This window comes from Myotis daubentonii, chromosome 1 (assembly GCF_963259705.1).
Source record: "Myotis daubentonii chromosome 1, mMyoDau2.1, whole genome shotgun sequence".
In the NCBI taxonomy this organism is placed as follows: Eukaryota; Metazoa; Chordata; class Mammalia; order Chiroptera; family Vespertilionidae; genus Myotis; species Myotis daubentonii.
In genome coordinates, this window is record NC_081840.1 from 51640325 (window position 1) to 51653982 (window position 13658).

A 13658-nucleotide genomic window follows, 5' to 3' on the forward strand; every position below is an offset into this window, starting at 1 on the left:
ACCAGTATTATATGAAATGCTGAAAGGTATTCTTTAAGAAGAGGAAGAAGAAAAAGGTAAAGATAAAAATTATGAACAACAAATACACATTTATCAGCAAGTGAATCTAAAAATCAAGTGAATAAATAATCTGATGAACAGAATAAACTGGTGAATATAATAGAATCAGGGGCATAGAAAGGGAGTGGACTGACAATTCTCAGGGGGGAAAGTGGAGTGGGGGGTGTGGGAAGAGATTGGACAAAAATCATACACTTATGGATGAGGACATTGGGGAGGGTGGTAAGGCCAGAAGTTGGGGTGGAAACTGGGTGGAGGGGAGCAATGAGGGGGAAAAAGAGGAACAACTGTAATAATCTGAACAATAAAGATTTATTAAAAAAAAATAAAAAATACTATGAACAACTCTACTCTAACAAACTAGACAACCTGGAGGAAATGGACATATTCCTAGAAAAATACTATCTTCCAAAACTCAATCCGGAAGAATCTAAAAATCTCAACAGGCCAATAACTATGGAAGAAATTGAAGCAGTCATCAAAAAGCTCCCAGCAAACAAAAGCCCGGGGCCCGATGGCTTTACAGAGTTTTACTAAACATTCAAAGAAGAACTAGAACCTATCCTCCTCAGACTATTTCAAAAAATTCAAGAGGAAGGAACACTTCCCAGCTCATTCTATGAAGCCAGCATCACCCTAATACCAAAACCAGATAGAGACAACACAATGAAAGAGAATTATAGGCCAATATCTCTCATGAACATAGATGCCAAAATCCTCAACAAAATTCTAACAAATCGGATCCAGCAATACATCAGAAAGATCATACACCATGACCAAGTAGGATTTATCCCGGGGATGCAAGGATGGTACAATATCCGCAAATCAATAAACGTGATTCATCACATAAACAAATTGAGAGATAAAAATCACATAGTCATATCAATTGATGCAGAAAAAGCTTTTGACAAAATTCAACACCCTTTCTTGATAAAAACTCTCAGCAAGATGGGAATAGAAGGATCATACCTCAACATAATAAAAGCCATATATGACAAACCCACAGCCAACATCATAATCAATGGGCAAAAACTAAAATCATTTTCTCTAAAAACAGGAACTAGACAGGGATGCCCCCTCTCACCACTCCTGTTCAACATAGTACTGGAAGTACTAGCCATTGTGATCAGACAAGAAGAAGAAAGAAAAGGCATCCATATTTGCAGATGACATGATACTGTACATAGAAAATCCTAAAGACTCCATCAAAAAATTATTAGGCTTAATAAATGAATTCGGCAATATAGCAGGATACAAAATTAATGCCAAGAAATCTAAGGCATGTGGGATATAAAACTGAAAGCAACAAATGAACAAACAGGACAAACAAACAAAAACTCATAGACACAGACAACAGGATGGTGTTACCAGAGGGAAGGGGGATAGAGAATATTAAAGGGAAAGAAAAAAAGTAATAAATAAATACAAAAAATATTGACTCAGCAATTCCACTTGTGGGTATTTATCCAAAGAAATCCAAAACACTAATATGAAAAGATATATACATTCCTATGTTCATTGCAACATTATTTACAATAGTCAAGATATGGAAGCAATCTAAGGTTCCATCAAAGAATTACTGGATAAAGAAAAAGTGGTACATTATAGAATGGAATATTGCTCTGCTATAAAAAAGAAATCCTACCATTTGCAACAACATGAATGGATCTATACGGTAATAGTGAAATAAGTCAGATAGAGAAAGACAAATACCATAAGGTTTTCACCTATATGGACTCTAAAAAGCATAATAAATGAAGAAACAAAACAGAAACAGACTCTAGATACAGGGAACAAACTGGTAGTTGCCAGTTGGGAGGGGTTTTGGGGTACTAGGTGAAAAAGGTGACAGGATTAAATAGTACAAATTGGCAGTTACAAAATAGTCACCAGAATGTAAAGTAGAGCATAGGGAATATAGTTAATAATGTTATTAATAACTATAAATGGTACCAGGTGGGTATTAGACTTATCAGGCGGATCACTTTATAAGTTATATAAATGTCTAACCACTATACTGTATACCTGAAACTAATATAATATTGAAAAATATTGTCAACTATAATTGAAAATTTTTTTGACTTTTGTTTTCTTGTTAAATTTATTGGGGTGACATTGGTTAATAAAATTATATCAGTAAAAGTAAAAAAGAAATAAAAAAAGAAAAGAAATCTAAGGCATTTCTTTACACCAATAGTGAACTTACAGAAAGGGAGACTAAAAAAGCAATCCCATTTACCATCGCACCAAAAAAATTAAGATACCTGGGAATAAACTTAACTGAGGAGGTAAAAGACTTATATGTGAAAAACTACAGGACACTGAAAAAAGAGATAGAGGAAGACATAAACAGATGGAAGAACATACCGTGTTCATGGATTGGTAGAATCAACATCATCAAAATGTCCATACTTCCCAAAGCAATCTATAGATTCAATGCAATCCCTATTAAATTACCAACAGCATATTTCACAGATCTAGAACGAACGTTTCAAAAATTCATCTGGAATAAAAAAAGACTTCGAATAGCTGCAGCAATCCTGAGAAAGAAGAACAAAGTAGGTGGGATCTCAATACCAGATATCAAACTGTATTACAAAGCCACTGTTCTTAAAACAGCTTGGTTCTGGCACAAGAACAGACATATAGATCAACTGAATAGAATAGAGAACCCAGAAATGGACCCAAACCACTATGCCCAATTAATATTCGACAAAGGAGGCAAGAGCATACAATGGAGTCAAGACAGTCTCTTCAATAAATGGTGTTGGGAAAATTGGACAGTTACATGCAAAAAGATGAAACTAGACTACCAACTCACACCATACACAAAAATAAACTCAAAATGGATAAAGGACTTAAAAGTAAGACGGGAAACCATAAAAATACTAGAGGAATCCACAGGCAGCGAAATCGCAAACATAGGCCGAAGGAATTTCTTCTCTGATACTGCTCCTAGGGAATTGGAAACTAAAGAGAAAATAAACAAATGGGACTACATCAAAATAAAAAGCTTTTGCACAGCAAAGGAAACCATCAGCAAAACAACAAGAAAGCCCACTGCATGGGAGAACATATTTGCCAATGATATCACCGATAAGGGTTTAATCTCCAACATTTACAGGGAACTCATGCAATTTAACAAAAGGAAGATAAACAATCCAATCAAAAAATGGGCAACGGACTTAAATAGACACTTTTCAAAAGAGGACATACAGAAGGCCAAAAGACATATGAAAACATGCTCAAAGTCACTAATTATACGAGAGATGCAAATCAAAATGACAATGCGGTATCATCTCACACCTGTCAGAATGGCTATCATCAACAAATCAATAAACAACAAGTGTTGGAGAGGATGTGGGGAAAAAGGAACCCCTCTGCACTGCTGGTGGGAATGCAGACTGGTGCAGCCACTGTGGAGAACAGTATGGAGTTTCCTCAAAAAACTAAAAATGGAACTCCCATTTGACCCAGTGATTCCACTTCTAGGAATATATCCCAAGAAGCCAGAAACACCAATCAGAAAGAATATATACACCCCTATGTTCATAGCAGCGCAATTCACCATAGCTAAGATTTGGAAACAGCCTAAGTGCCCATCAGCCAATGAGTGGATTAAAAACTGTGGTACATCTACACATTGAAATACTATGCTGTGGTAAAAAAGAAGGAATTCTTACCATTTGCAACAGCATGGATGGAACTGGAGAGCATTATGCTATGTGAAATAAGCCAGTCAGAGAAAGATAATTACCATATGATCTCACTCATTTGTGGAATATAGAGAACAACATAGACTGATGAACAGGTACAGATCCAAAGACAGAGAAACAGCGATCAGACTATCAATCCCTAGAGGGAAAGTAGGGGAGGGAGCGGGTAAGGGAGAGAGATCAACCAAAGGACTTGTATGCATGCATATAAGCCAAACCAATGGACACGGACAACAGGGGAATGAGAGCATGTGTGTGTGTGTGTGGGGGGGGGGTGGGGAGTGGGCGGAGAGGTTGGGGGTTAATGGGAAATGAGGACACATTTGTAATACCTTAAACAATAAAGAAATTAAAAAAAAAGGATGCACCAATTTAGAGCAAGATTTAAATGCATATACACGGGCATCATAAGTATCAGTTTCATGCCCAACATTGAGAGCACCCAGATGCCCTTTCCACTCTTTAGAACAACCCCCGCCCCCCAGGGAGAGGTTTGGGTAATGCGTGGGTAACATGGGACTTAGGGAGACAGCGGATGGAGAGTTTCCTTGCACGGCTGCTCATGTAGCTGTTCCTGCCGGATGTTACAGGGCTCTTTAGGAATGCCTCCACCCGCTACACTGGGAGAAGCCTCTGGACAAGGTCCCCTCTACCTCCAGGGTGAGTGCCGGCACATGCTTCTCGAATGACTGAAGCAGTGTGAGACCAGAGATCAATGCCTGGGGGCAATTTTCAGAAGCTGAGGACCTTCCTTGAGCGAGTGAAGGGCTAGTGTCACTTCCCAAGAAGAGCCCACACTGCGAGTCAAGATGCTGAGAAAAAGCAGCTCATGGGCCTTTCCTGGCCGGTGACGCTGGGAGCCTCTGAGGGAGGCGTGAGGCTTGTGCTGTGAGCAGGTGTGTAGCAGGACGAAGGACAGATGGGAAGGGCTGGCAGTGCAGGCGGATTGGCATGGGAAATTGGTGCCAAGATGAATGATACCAGTTTTATTTCTGGGCTACTTGTCAGAAGTCACTGGAAAGGCAGGCACCCGGGGCCTTCTGGTGGACACCTGCTCTGGCCTCACCACTCCTCCCTGCCCCGTCTGCTTCCTGCACTGAGCGCAGGGGCTGGGCCCCGCTGGTCTCCTCTCTGCTCAGCCCACATGGCAGTGGGCCGGTCGCATACACAGGTAGCGCCAACGTAAAGCAAACGGTGGGACTGGGAGAGGCCGGGGAGGGATGACAGGGCGTTGGGCTTGGGTGGATGTCTCATCTGATAGGGTGTTTGGGGCAGTCCTATGGGCTGAGAAAAGCAGGTTGTATCTGGCCTGACCCTTGAGAAGTCCAGAGTCCATCTAGTCCCTGCGAGAAAACTCAGCTGCCATCACCATAGCCGGGCTGCTCCTCGTACTCACAGAGTGATGGGGATTTTCTGTATTTCGAGTTCTGTTCCCAGGAGTGACATGGTAAACGTTGGTTCCACTGGCTTCTCAATTTGGTTGAGAAACTGGATCTTGAACTGATAATGATAAACTGGGAGCGGGGCAGGGGGAGGAGAGGGAGAGAGAAAGAGAATTTAATCAGAAAAAATTTAAATTTAAAATGCTGAGGGAAAAGTCTGGATGAGTAGATACCTCTTCCCCCCTCCCCCATAATTCTAGTCACAGGTGATATAACTATGAACGCCTTTTATTTTCTTTTTCTTTCTCTGTATTTCCTAAATGTCTTGAGAAGACTTCTATTGTGTTTGTAAATTAATAATAACTAGAGGCCCAGTGCACAAAAATTTGTGCACTCAGGAGGGTCCCTCAGCCAGGCCTGTGCCCTCTTGCAGTCTGGGACCCCTCAGGGGATGTCCAACTGCTGGCTTAGGCCCACTCCCCGGGGAATCAGGCCTAAGCTGGCAGTCAGACATCCCTCTGGCAGCCCGGGAGCCCTTGGGGGATGTCCATTTGCCAGCGGGGAGCAGACCTAAGCTGCAATCAGACATCCTTAGCGCTGCTGAGGAGGAGGGAGAGGCTCCCGCCACTACCGCTGTGCTGGCAGCCGTCAGCCTGGCTTGTGGCTGAGCAGAGCTCCCCCTGTGGGAGCATACTGACCACCAGGGGGCAGCTCCTGCATTGAGTGTCTGCCCCCTGGTGGTCAGTGTGTGTCATAGTGACCAGTCATTCCCAGTCGTTCTGCTGTTATGGTCAATTTGTATATTACCCTTTTATTATATAGGATAAGCATTATCCAACAAAAGCAGATAGAACAGGAGTACAGTATATCTGGCATTGTCCCACCTTCTGGATGCGATTCTGTTGGACTACCCCATGTATTTAGTAGGGGTCCCCTTTCATAGATCAAAGAGTATATGCCTTTTGGGCACCGACAAAGGCAAGAGGACACACTACCATGTTTACGTTTGCCTGTTTGATGGGGTCAGTGTTGGGGTGAGGCAGAATTCTAGCTGAGACATCTGCCTCAGTGACCACAGACCTATATTCCAGGGCGGTTCCTGGGAACTAGCTCTGGGGGGTTCAATGAGCACATTTTCCAAGGGGAGTAGATAACTCGAGTTCTAGTACTTGGTCCCAAAAGTTTTCCATCAGAGCAAATGTCCAGAATGTCCTTCTACTGGGTTGTTTGGGAGAGAAAATGTACTTTATTCTTTTTGACCTAAATACAGTCTATATTTCATTAACAAAAAAACACATTGCTTACTAGTAAGCAGGTGTTGTTACAGATTTCACATCGCATCATCTCATTAACTTGTCATAACAGCTCTATGAGGTAGGTAGTGTAATTATTATCTTCATTTTATAAATCAGAAAATCAGGGCTCAGGAGGTGAAGTGACTAGCTCAAGGTCACACAGCAGCATCTGTGCTCTTAGCCTGGACCCATTGCCAAGGTTCCTGAGATGGCCTTGGCTTTGCCTGCATTTTTATACCAACCCGCTATGAGGCTGTTTTCAAAATTCCCCTACCTCATTCCAAATAGGCTGATGGCTGCTCAGACTTCTTTTCCTTGTTGTGCCCGTATCCTGTAAGTACCTGCAGCATTTTACTCATAGCTCCAAGATTGCAAACAGGCTTAACGAGGCATGACGATGTGATTGAAAGGACTGCCTAGAGCCCTAAGTTGAAATGGGTTCTGAGACCATGTCCAGGCTCTTGAGAAGACTAGCATCTGTCTTGGGCAAAGGACAGGGGATTTATGGTATGCTTGCTGCGTACTTGCCTTTCCTATTGTAGGTACTGACTAGTCTACTAGTCCTGACACAGTGCCTTGCACGTAGTAGGTGCTTACTTAACATTTGTGGGATGAATGACCTGATAGTTCAATTGGGAGTATCAGGATATGTAGTAACATTTAGCAAGATGGAAAATCACCTCTAGAATTCAAGGCCTAAGTTTCAAGCTTTGTTATACGAGAATTCCTACTGGGAAGCAGAGATCCTAGAGCTAGCCATGTGGCCATCCATTTCGTGTACCTAGCATGTGGAAATTCATCATCCTCATGAATCATTCTACTAACTCCTAAAAGGCGCATTTCCATCGGAGGTTGGTAGCTGCACACAAACCTAGCAGCTGTGGCTAATGGAGTGTTGCCAACACCCCAGCTGCAGGGTGTGCCTGTATTGCTGGGTTTCTGGGTTATTTATACAAACCCACCCTTTGGCACAAACTGACCTTCCCATTGGGCTTTGCGGTGGATTTACTCCAGTGACCTGTACATCATAGGTGCTTAAACCCTCCAGCCCATAACAAAGTAGTTTGATACTCTCAGGACTATGGGACTGTGGGTGAGAAGTAAGATAAAGGCTGTGGTCAAGTCCCAGGAAGGGTCCCCAAACCTTTGGGTGGTGGTGGTGAAGACAGGGACTCTGTCCTATGATCCCAGAAGCCTCTGGAGAGGTCTTACACTACTTAAGGTCTGTCTAGGGAACTCTGTTACAAGAGAATAGTGTTATTGGTTGAACTAAGGCCAGAAGGAAAGGTTTTCCCCAAGATACTGGCCATAGGCATGGGTCCAGGACGTGGGGATGATGGGGACAGCATGAGGTGGGAGGACTGAACTCGGGGCAACGTCCTAACGAGGAGGCAGAGCATCTTCCAGAGTACCCAAGAACACCACTAGCAACCAATGTTTACCTAGTTTACTATGCATTCATCGGAAGTCTCCTGGTGCTCAGCCCAGAGCTAAAAGCTGTCAGAGGTAAACAAGTGAGGGTGCAACTGGCAGTATGCATGATAATAATGTGGGCTAATATTTATTTTAACTGCCAAATGTTTTGCATCTATTATCCCATTTAATTCTTATATCATGATCTTTTAGAGCAGGGCTAACTGAAGCACAGAGAGGGTACAGGTAGTAAGTAGTGTAGCTGGGATGTATCTGGCTCCAGAATTAAACTAGTAAAATATTTAAACGGGAGACCAATAGCTTTATGTACCCTAAGGAAAAAGTTGAAGTGTGGAAAGAAGATTTAAGTTTAAAAATGTCATAACAGAATTATCTAATTAAAAATAAACCAGAAGCACCCTAAATATTCAGGAGTAGAGGAATGACTATGGACTCTTAGTGACAATTATGATAACTACCATTTAGCTCTTTACTGTGTCCCAGGCACTGAGCTAATGATTGCACCTAAATAAATATTTCATTTCTCTCTGCAACAACTTTGTAAGATGCCTACTTCGTTCTCCCTCCAGCATCATTGTACAAACAGAGAAGCCGAAGGTAAGGAACTTGCCTGTTGTCGTGCGGGAGAGCTGGTAAGCTGCAATTAGACGTGAGTCTGCTGATTCCAAGCTCAAGTTCCCAGCCATGTGATTTACTCTTATGAGCTCATTAAAAGATACTTTTGGAATGATTTCAATGCTTACAAAAGAGGGGGTGGGGGGGCCCAAACAACAGCCAGGCTATTAAACTGCACAGGTAACATGAGACTGACTCTAAAACAGAATGCACAGGAGAGGCAGCCACAAAACGGTTAAGAGTGCTTATCTCTGGAGAAGGTAGAGTGATTTCTCATCTCTGCTTTTTTACAAGTTCCGCATTTTCTGCAATAAGCATGTATTCTTTCAGGATCTCGTTGGAAAAAGAAAAGCTTTGAAAAGTATTAAGAAAGAAAGCAAGGGAGTTAGCAGCTGGGAGGGCTTGCGTGCCTGTGTCACCCCCTGCCTCGTGGCTACCAGGGTCCATGTCTTATCTCCCCGAGGCCGTGTTGGTTATATTAATGTTGCGTCTCCACAGGGCACAGCACACACCAGGCATGGAAGGCCTGTGAGGGCCCTTTGTGTGAAAACAAGGCAATAAAGACCTACAGGTGAATAGAACGAATGAGAAAATAGCTCTAGTTGTTGAGATCTACTGTGCATTCGGCTGCATACTGTTTTACACACGTTGTTTTTGTCCTCATCACAAGACTAAAGGACAACAGGCTGTTAGACAGCGTGTTCGACGCCGACCCTTGCTGTCTCCATCCACCCTCTGCCCGCTCTGAACCCCAGGTGTGACCCCACAGCCTACACTGCCCAGGCTGCCTTGCAGGATGGTTTGTGGTTGAGACTGACCTCTTGGGAGGCATCAGCAGGAGATCAGAGAGAGGTCAGGGTGTTTTTCTAGTTCCTTCCTGCTCTGGAGCCTGACAACACAGTAACTGCACCCCATTCCTCCCCAGCTCCCATTCCCCTGGGCTATGCCCACCCCTTGCTCTTCCTGGCCTGTTGTCAGGTTCGGGGTGCAGTGACACCCTACGCTGGTTGCTTTAATATTGCCTGCCAAGTGTAAGGAGTCCTGCATGCTCTTTTTTTGGTGACTCAGGCCAGGGGAGTCCTCTTTTCTGCTGAAACCCAGACAGATGGGGTGTCAGTGATCCTGGAGAATCAGAGAAGGAGGTAGAGGCTTTGGAGAGCAGTCCAAGGTCCCCCCGATGGTAGGAGGTGGAGCAGAATTTGAACCCAGGTGTCTGTCTGATTCCAAAGACCCTTCCTACAGTCTCCTGGGGCTCTGGCCCCGTAAGCTGGATCTGCCCTTTGAACACAGGGCAGACACTCAGCCCCTGAAGGAAAGCTGTGGTCAACACCTGCTCGATGAAGCCACCGAGACCAGTGGCTGCCGCTCTCACCGTGGGCATCCATCCTGGGCTGTCGCTGCCGGGATCCCTCCCACCTGTCCCGGAATGTTCGCCCGAGGGGGATGAATGTTCCCTGTCTCTGTGCTGGAGACGGGTTTTTGTCTTCCTTTGTTCTTAAATTGCCAGTCGGAGGAGATTGATTTCCATGTCTTAGACGCCATGGTTCCCTGATTCTGGGGAAGGTGCTTGTGTAAAACCCAGGTCTGCTTAGAAGACTGCGAAGGTCCCTGTAGCTCTCACATCCTCGGAATGAGAAGCATCTGTCCCTCCTCCTCACCCCACGGGGTCTCCCTGGGTGGGAGCTTTGCAGAAAGTCAGGACCTGCCGTGTGTGTCAGCTGTAGGGGCCGAGTGAGCTCACAGATGTGTGGACCGCGAGGAGGGCCCCTCGTGTCCATGGGAGCCCGCTCGCCGGCAGACAGGGACTCCCGCGTCCCCTGCACAAGGAAAGTCACTTTTTTGGAGAAGTCTTGACACTGATATTTTTAAAAAAGAAAGGGCCTTTCATACTGAGAACTTACATATTATTTATTCCTATTTTGAATTTTTCTATGTGTTTTTCTTGGGAGAAAAGAAAAGACAACTTGTCTATCATCCCCACGCCTCCTTCCAGAGCAATGGTGTGTTAAGAAGATAAAGGGAAAAAGCGTGAGTGATTTTGCTCACTTTATGACATGTTTAATAAGGGTTTTAAAGAGTGATGCAGGGAAAATGCTTTTGACCCCGTGAGTGCAAGGAGGCCAGCCAGCACACACACTCCTCAGGGCAGCAGGACAGACTATTTCAGGTCTGAAAGGTGAAAACCAGGAAATAGTCCAAGAACCCCTATCGAGATCATGCGAACTCCCCGTGCGGCAGGGACGCCGGCCCCTGAAGAGCCTCCTCGCCAGTCCTCTGGGTTCAGACACCCTGGGCTCTCACCCCGCGTGACCCACTGGTGCCACTTCAAACAGCTGAGAGTGGTTTCCGCAGGCAGCACGGGGAGCATCAGGCTGTGAAATTGATGGAGAGAGAACATTTTTCTTTTCGCTTTTGGGCTCATGGAAGACATGATGATTCTGAAGCGTTAGATACTGGCTCTGGGAGACAGCATGACTCCCTTTGCGAACATCAAAGCGGCCTGCTTTCCCGTGTATCGATTTTCTCCGGTGGAGATGGGAGGTGGATCTCCTGCTTTCCTGCAGCACCGAGGGCTTGCTCCTCCATCTGAGATGCCTCCAACCCAAGAGGGAGGCTGACGATCATGGGACGGAGAGGCCCACGGGTGGTGTTGTGCAGAAGGCCACCACGCGAGGCGGCCAGCCCTTGTGGGGGCGCTGGTGGAATGAACCCAGAGCAGGCTCGAAGGAGGAAGAAAGGGGAGAGTGGTGGCGTTAGCGTGTGTGTGTGTGTGTGTGTGTGTGTGTGTGTGCACGTGTGCCTAAGTTGGTGACTACATTGGGCTTAACTGTAACCCCCCATTTAAGTGATACCTGATGTCACAAGATTGGATGCTTGTTCCTTCCGTGGGTAGTTGCTCTTGTGCTGGGTAAGAGGATAGGGGAGTGTGTGTGTGTGTGTGTGTGTGTGTGTGTGTGTGTGTGTGTAGGAATGTTGTGTTATGTGTATGTGTGTGGTTGGTGTCCTGCTGCCCACTGTTTGTGCCGTGGTGTTTCATGGGGCATGTCCTCACCTAGGTTGCAGTTCAGCTCATCACCTACCACTACGTGCTGGGGAGCTCTCACAGCCTCTTGGAAGATCAGTTTCTTCCTTTTAAAAAGGGTGCTGTGCTCCCTCACGGGGTAGTGGCGGATGTGACGGCATGTGTAGAAGTGCCTGCTTCTAGAAGGTATTAACCCAGTGACACCTGCTCCTGTCCCACATGCTGGACTGACCAGGCACGGGTCTGAGCCCCACCCATAGGTGCCAGTTTTAGTGGTTCACCCCATCCACACACAATCACTTCGTGGCCTGCAGAGGTTTTGTCATTAGGTCAAGGTCATATACGTGGCTGGCAGCAAAACCCAATTCTGGACACTCCTTGTCCTAAACCCCAGCCTGCACTCTCTCTCCTGTCTGTGCTGCTTCCTCCGGAGCTCTGCCTGGAAATCAGTGAACACCTTCCAAAGAGGTAGCCGGGAAAAGCCAAAGACACAGACTCCCCCATCACAGCCGGTCATTTCACCAACCAGGAGAAGAGTGCTTTGCCAGCTGCAGCAGCAGTGCAAGCAGGTTCCCACGCTCCACGGGGGGCCCCAGCATAGGAAGGGTGGGGGAGGGGAGAGAGAGAGAAGGTGTAGAGAGAGAAGAGGGAGGGAGGGAGAGAGGGAGAAGAGAGGGAAAGAAAGAGGAGGGAGAGAGAGAGGGAGAGTGAGAGAGAGAGAGAGGGGAAGAGACAGGAAGAGAGAGAGAGAGAGAAAGAGAGGGGGAGAGAGGGAAAGGGGATGAGATGGAGCGAGAGATTGGGGGAGGTGTGTGGGGTGAAAGGAGCAAGGGCAGTGAGATCAGAGGCCTAGGGTCAAACACTGCCATGTGCTACTCACAAAGGATATGCTTTGGGAAGATTTAACTTCTTTGAAACTCCATTTATTTATTGGAAAAGTCATCAATCACCATCCCCACCCACCTGTCTCTGCCTGTCACCTATCTCTCGGTCAGTCGCTCTGGGTCGTAATGAGGACTAAAGAATAAATGAGGTCACTTGTGCCGCACATCCCGCGTGGAGCCTGGTCAGGGCGCCTCTGAGTGCCACTCCCTCCCCTCCGCCCTCTGCCTCATCTGACTGCCGCCAGGACTAATTAGATACAAGGAGGATTTACTCAATGCGGATTCGCTTCCCTCCCTTTCTCTTAAAAAACTGGCCCCAAGCTGGTAAAGATTCCGCCTGAGAGAGTGAGAAGGGAAGTGGGCGACACATCGCCTCCTTTCACTCAGCTCCTGTTCCCCAGTTCCCCGCACACTGTCCTCTCCTAGTGTTTCCTGCATTCTGGCGGACGGCTGGACGGCTGCAGAAAATAGATCCTTTGATGGTTGTGTTGAAATATTTTGGGACCCAGAGGAATGAGGGCCTAGCTAGTCATCCTCTGTGCAGCTACAGCCAGGAGGTGATTTGTATCTTGCCCAGCCAGACCCCGCACTAAAATGCATAGTGCAATTAGATGTCCTTGAAGAATACGGGTTGTGAGTTCTCTGTAACCAGGACTGGGCAAGTCTGTTCTTTTACGAATTGGTACCCACTCATCAGACGCTGGAGGCGGCCAGCGAAACAGGCTTTGGGGGCCTGAGTCAGAGCTGATGGTGGCCACGGTGGGTGGGGAAGGGTGCAGCTCTGGTGGCTTGGATTACAGGCTTCCTGCCAGCACCGGCCATAACTCTCTGTGGCGATGGGATCTATGTCTGTGCTCTCTGCTCCAGCCACCATGCACTTGAGCACTGGAAGGGTGTCAAGGGTGATGGAGGAATTACGTTTTTTATTTAATTTAATGTAAATAGTTTAAATAGCCACGTGTGGTTGCCGGAAGGACTGAGGCAGAACTGGGGAGGGTTTGGAGGGCCCGAGGAGGGGAAGGGGCCAAGCAGGCCACAGTGTATCACTGGAAGCTCGGTCAGGGGCTGGGGGTTTGGCTTCTACCAGCTTCAGGCAGCCCTGCCTCCAGGATCACCGGCCCTGTAGGTCCGATTCTCATCCATATGGGCAGCGGGTAATAAAGAGACCCGAGTGTGGTCTCCAGGGCACTCCTGGCCTGTCTTCCTGGGACAGGACTGAGCGCATGCCGCCTGGCAGGGGTTTGGTCTCC

The 13658-nt window shown here is 46.4% G+C and overlaps 1 protein-coding gene across 2 annotated transcripts in view; it reads right to left on the bottom strand.

Moving 5' to 3' along the window:
- LIPC (lipase C, hepatic type) overlaps positions 1–13658 on the bottom strand; it is a 152551-nt gene that overhangs the window by 11770 nt on the left and 127123 nt on the right. For both annotated transcript variants that reach the window (XM_059699924.1, XM_059699932.1), the window contains exon 8: positions 5173–5290. In XM_059699924.1, coding sequence (XP_059555907.1) covers positions 5173–5290 — 118 coding nt within the window. The remainder of the gene's footprint in view (positions 1–5172; positions 5291–13658) is intronic.